The sequence below is a fragment of the Oncorhynchus mykiss genome, unplaced genomic scaffold (genome assembly GCF_013265735.2).
Source record: "Oncorhynchus mykiss isolate Arlee unplaced genomic scaffold, USDA_OmykA_1.1 un_scaffold_293, whole genome shotgun sequence".
NCBI lineage: Eukaryota > Metazoa > Chordata > Actinopteri > Salmoniformes > Salmonidae > Oncorhynchus > Oncorhynchus mykiss.
The window spans coordinates 173,210-177,085 of NW_023493744.1; the positions used below are offsets into that span (position 1 = coordinate 173,210).

The window sequence follows — 3,876 nt, forward strand, 5'->3', positions numbered from 1 at the left end:
TTATCAGGCTGAGCTACTGGAGGAGGAGCAACTGGACTTGGACTCTTGACCCAGATGCTTGGCAGGAGATCTGTGTGATTACACACCTGTGACCTCCGTTCCTCCCGTAGTGCCATACAAGGCTGTAGTCGTACCATGAGCCTAATGGTGGTGGGAGAAAGGGTGTTTTGGCTGAATTTATCCAGATTAATAACAGAGAAAGAAAAGGTGGACCTCCTCAAAGCCCCGGTGACAACCCACGGAGATGTTTGAGCCCACTGTCGCGTCCAAAGTGTGACAAGAAGGTAAAGCCTTCAACTTCTGCCTGTCCAGCAGACTTGGCCCCATTGTAGCCCCTAAACCAGCTGAACAGTGAACCAGGCCAGACCTGTAGGTAAGCAGTCCTATGCTGCAGCTGCAGTAGGAATCCGCCCTTCTAACCCTCCTAAGGGATGTAAGAAGAGTTGGTCAACACAGGGCGCAGCCCTGGCAGCTGAGGAGGATAGAGTGTGAAGCCTCCAGCTCTCTGCCCTACCCTTCTCTCTTCGGGGTTAACGTTTGCCACTCCTTCCCCCCTCTGAGTTTCGGGAAGAGTGAGGGGAAAGCAGGGCTGCGTTAAGATAAAACTCTATTCTCTGTGCTGCAGCTGTCCTCCAGTACTCCCAACGGCCATCAGTCCTCCGTAAACCCCAACGGCCATCAGGCCTCCAGTACTCCCAACAGCCATCAGTCCTCCAGTACTCCCAACAGCCATCAGTCCTCCATAAACCCCAACGGCCATCAGTCCTCCAGTACTCCCAACAGCCATCAGTCCTACAGTAATCCCAATAGCCATCAGTCCTCCAGTACTCCCAACAGCCATCAGTCCTCCAGTACTCCCAACAGCCATCAGTCCTCCAGTAACCCCAACGGCCATCAGTCCTCCATAAACCCCAATGGCCATCAGTCCTCCAGTACTCCCAACAGCCATCAGTCCTCCAGTAGTCTCAACAGCCATCAGTCCTCCAGTACTCCCAACAGCCATCAGTCCTCCAATACCTCCAATGGTCATCAGTCCTCCAGTAACCCCAACGGCCATCAGGCCTCCAGTACTCCCAACAGCCATCAGTCCTCCAGTACTCCCGACAGCCATCAGTCCTCCAGTAACCCCAACAGCCATCAGTCCTCCAGTAACCCCAACGGTCATCAGTCCTCCATAAACCCCAATGGCCATCAGTCCTCCAGTACTCCCAACAGCCATCAGTCCTCCAGTAGTCTCAACAGCCATCAGTCCTCCAGTACTCCCAACAGCCATCAGTCCTCCAATACCTCCAATGGTCATCAGTCCTCCAGTAACCCCAACGGTCATCAGTCCTCCAGTAACCCAAACAGCCATCAGTCCTCCAATACCTCCAACGGTCATCAGTCCTCCAGTAACCCCAACGGTCATCCGTCCTACAGTACTCCCAACAGCCATCAGTCCTCCAGTAACTCCAAAAGCCATCAGTCCTCCAGTACTCCCAACAGCCATCAGTCCTCCAGTAACCCCAACGGTCATCAGTCCTCCATAAACTCCAACGGCCATCAGTCCTCCAGTACTCCCAACAGCCATCAGTCCTCCTGTAACCCCAACGGCCATCAGTCCTCCATAAATCCCAACGGCCATCAGTCCGCCAGTACTCTCAACAGCCATAAATTCTCCAGTAGTCCCAACAGCCATCAGACCTCCAGTACTCTCAACAGCCATCAGTCCTCCAGTAACCCCAACAGCCATTAGACATCCAGTATTCCCAACAGCCATCAGTCCTCCAGTAGACCCAACGGTCATCAGTCTTCCAATACCTCCAACGGTCATCAGTCCTCCAGTAACACCAACGGTCATCAGTTCTCCAGTAACCCCAACAGCCATCAGTCCTCCAGTAACCCCAACAGCCATCAGACCTCCAGTACTCCCAACAGCCATCAGTCCTCCAGTAGACCCAACGGTCATCAGTCTTCCAATACCTCCAACGGTCATCAGTCCACCAGCAACCCCAACGGTCATCAGTTCTCCAGTAACCCCAACGGCCATCAGTCCTCCAGTACTCCCAACAGCCATCAGTCCTCCAGTAACCCCAACTGCCATCAGTCCTCCAGTACTCTCAACAGCCATCAGTCCTCCAGTAGTCCCAACAGCCATCAGTCCTCCAGTACTCCCAACAGCCATCAGTCCTCCAGTAGACCCAATGGTCATCAGTCCTCCAATACCCCCAACGGTCATCAGTCATCCAGTAACCCCAATGGTCATCCGTCCTCCAGTAACCCCAACGGTAATCAGTCCTCCAGTACTCCCAACAGCCATCAGTCCTCCAGTAACCCCAACAGCCATCAGTCCTCCAGTACTCCCAACAGCCATCAGTCCTCCAGTAACCCCAACGGTCATCAGTCCTCCATAAACCCCAACGGCCATCAGTCCTCCAGTAGTCCCAACAGCCATCAGACCTCCAGTACTCCCAACAGCCATAAGTCCTCCAGTAGACACAACGGTCATCAGTCCTCCAATACCTCCAACGGTCATCAGTCCTCCAGTAACCCCAACGATCATCATTCCTCCAGTAGTCCCAACAGCCATCAGTCCTCCAATACCTCCAACGGTCATCAGTCCTCCAGTAACCCCAACGATCATCATTCCTCCAGTAGTCCCAACAGCCATCAGTCCTCCAATACCTCCAACGGCCATCAGTCCTCCAGTACTCTCAACAGCCATCAGACCTCCAGTACTCCCAACAGCCATCAGTCCTCCATAAACTCCAACGGCCATCAGTCCTCCAGTAACCCAACGGTCATCAGTCCTCCAGTAACCCCAACTGCCATCAGTCCTCCAGTACTCCCAACAGCCATCAGTCCTCCAGTAGTCCCAACAGCCATCAGTCCTCCAGTACTCCCAACAGCCATCAGTCCTCCAGTAGACCCAATGGTCATCAGTCCTCCAATACCCCCAACGGTCATCAGTCATCCAGTAACCCCAATGGTCATCCGTCCTCCAGTAACCCCAACGGTAATCAGTCCTCCAGTACTCCCAACAGCCATCAGTCCTCCAGTAACCCCAACAGCCATCAGTCCTCCAGTACTCCCAACAGCCATCAGTCCTCCAGTAACCCCAACGGTCATCAGTCCTCCATAAACCCCAACGGCCATCAGTCCTCCAGTAGTCCCAACAGCCATCAGACCTCCAGTACTCCCAACAGCCATAAGTCCTCCAGTAGACACAACGGTCATCAGTCCTCCAATACCTCCAACGGTCATCAGTCCTCCAGTAACCCCAACGATCATCATTCCTCCAGTAGTCCCAACAGCCATCAGTCCTCCAATACCTCCAACGGTCATCAGTCCTCCAGTAACCCCAACGATCATCATTCCTCCAGTAGTCCCAACAGCCATCAGTCCTCCAATACCTCCAACGGCCATCAGTCCTCCAGTACTCTCAACAGCCATCAGACCTCCAGTACTCCCAACAGCCATCAGTCCTCCATAAACTCCAACGGCCATCAGTCCTCCAGTAACCCAACGGTCATCAGTCCTCCAGTAGTCTCAACAGCCATCATTCCTCCAGTACTCCCAACAGCCATCAGTCCTCCAGTATTCCCAACAGCCATCAGTGCTCCAGTAGTCTCAACAGCCATCAGTCCTCCAGTAGTCCCAACAGCCATCAGTTCTCCATAAACCCCAACTGTCTTCAGTCCATAATAAACCCCAACAGCCATCAGTCCTCCAGTACTCTCAACAGCCATCAGTCCTCCAGTAGTCCCAACAGCCATCAGACCTCCAGTACTCCCAACAGCAATCAGTCCTCCATTACTGTAGAACTGATGTCTGTTGGGGATGGAGGGCCTTCTATCTGAGGTTTCTACTTGAGTTGTAGAAATAAGTGTGTGCGTT

The 3,876-nt window shown here is 53.3% G+C and overlaps 1 protein-coding gene across 1 annotated transcript; it reads left to right on the forward strand.

Annotated features, from left to right (window-relative positions):
- The first annotated feature begins 244 nt into the window (after nucleotides 1-244).
- LOC118949586 (flocculation protein FLO11-like) lies at nucleotides 245-3,660 on the forward strand. Its single transcript, XM_036973707.1, has 6 exons — nucleotides 245-271; nucleotides 626-789; nucleotides 880-1,626; nucleotides 1,756-2,274; nucleotides 2,365-2,995; nucleotides 3,112-3,660. The coding sequence occupies exons 1-6, from the start codon at nucleotides 245-247 to the stop codon at nucleotides 3,658-3,660; spliced, it is 2,637 nt and encodes an 878-aa protein (XP_036829602.1).
- The last annotated feature ends 216 nt before the right edge of the window (nucleotides 3,661-3,876 follow it).